A 1,417-nucleotide genomic window follows, 5' to 3' on the forward strand; every position below is an offset into this window, starting at 1 on the left:
CGCCTGCTGTGAGTCAGCCGACTGCCTGGAGATCTGCATGGAGTGCTGCGGGCTCTGCTTCTCCTCCTGAGGGGCTGCACTCAGCGAGGGGAACCAGGAGTGAGTCCCCCCAGGCTCTCCCTCAGTGGCCGAGAGTCCAGCTGCTTCCTGAGCTGGGAAAAATGGACCCTGGTGAAGGAGGAGAGCGATCTCCCTCCATTACAAACTTCGTCCTGGGAGCTGGTGAGCCAGGCTCAGATCCTGCCTGGGGAAGGGTGAGTCCTTAGGGCCATGGGGACTCTGGGGACGCCTGACATCCCATCACGCTCTACCTCTCCTCTGCCAGTGGCCGAGAGTCCAGCTGCTTCCTGAGCTGGGAAAAATGGACCCTGGTGAAGGAGGAGAGCGATCTCCCTCCATTACAAACTTCGTCCTGGGAGCTGGTGAGCCAGGCTCAGATCCTGCCTGGGGAAGGGTGAGTCCTTAGGGCCATGGGGACTCTGGGGACGCCTGACATCCCATCACGCTCTACCTCTCCTCTGCACCAAGCTGGATCACCGAGGACCATGGGAACCTCCTGCCACCTGAGCCGAGAGTAGGAGCACCCGCCCCGTGCACCGCAGAGCCCTCCCAGCGTTGGGGACAGCCTGTCCTCCTGCCTCCGCCCAGGGCTGCCCCAGGACAGTGCTCTGGTTTACGTGGGGGTGGCACAGAGTGTCCCCTCCAGGACACCTCCAGGGCTGGGTGCAGCACAAAGCCTTGGGAAGTCCACTGGGCACCAAGAGATGCCAAAGCCTTTAGCCAGGCTGCACATCCTGAGCTGTGGGACCCATCCTGCCAGCCCCTTCCCCTTCTCGGTGCTGAGATCAGCCAAGTGCAATACTCACAGACCGCTCCCCAGCCTGTTCCGCCAGCTGGGAAGAAGCTTTTCCTTCACCAGTCCCTGCAGCAGGGTTGCAACTAGGGGCCAGGGCAGCCGGGGAGAGCCCAGAGCCCTGCCAAGCTGTTACCGTCCCCCGTGTGCATGCCGGGGGGGGCGATGGGGCAGGGTGGCTTGCTTGCTGCCGAATGACCCCCAGCAGCTGTTGGTCCCATCCTGCCAGGCCAGAGACAGAGCTTTTGGCTGGGTGAGGGTGGAAGACACCCTCCCTCTTGAAGCAGTGGGGAGATGGGGAGGGAAGTGTCCTGGGATTCTGTTTTTTTGTCCCTTTTGTTTGTTACTGTAAATAAAGGTCTTTCTTCATTTCCGACTGACGGCTGCCCCGTCACGTGCTCTGCAGGGCACTCCCAGGGGATGGCTGCCTGCGGCCGCATCGTGTCCCCCATCCCTGTGCCTGCACCCCCTCTTGCTTCCAGCTGCAGGCACTGGGCTGGCACAGAGGCGCTTGGCTCCTTTGGCCTCGGGGACATGGGGCAGCTCAGTCAGCCCCAGGGTGCT

The 1,417-nt window shown here is 62.4% G+C and overlaps 1 protein-coding gene across 1 annotated transcript in view; it reads left to right on the forward strand.

Annotated features, from left to right (window-relative positions):
- Nucleotides 1–70, forward strand: part of MDFI (MyoD family inhibitor) — a gene marked incomplete at its 5' end in the record, with an annotated part of 1,238 nt that extends 1,168 nt beyond the window's left edge. The window contains one exon of the mRNA XM_010140252.1: nucleotides 6–70. Within this exon, the coding sequence (XP_010138554.1) occupies nucleotides 6–70 (65 nt within the window). The remainder of the gene's footprint in view (nucleotides 1–5) is intronic.
- Nucleotides 71–1,417: the final 1,347 nt, after the last annotated feature.

The sequence above is a fragment of the Buceros rhinoceros genome, unplaced genomic scaffold (genome assembly GCF_000710305.1).
Source record: "Buceros rhinoceros silvestris isolate BGI_N320 unplaced genomic scaffold, ASM71030v1 scaffold17727, whole genome shotgun sequence".
In the NCBI taxonomy this organism is placed as follows: domain Eukaryota; kingdom Metazoa; phylum Chordata; class Aves; order Bucerotiformes; family Bucerotidae; genus Buceros; species Buceros rhinoceros.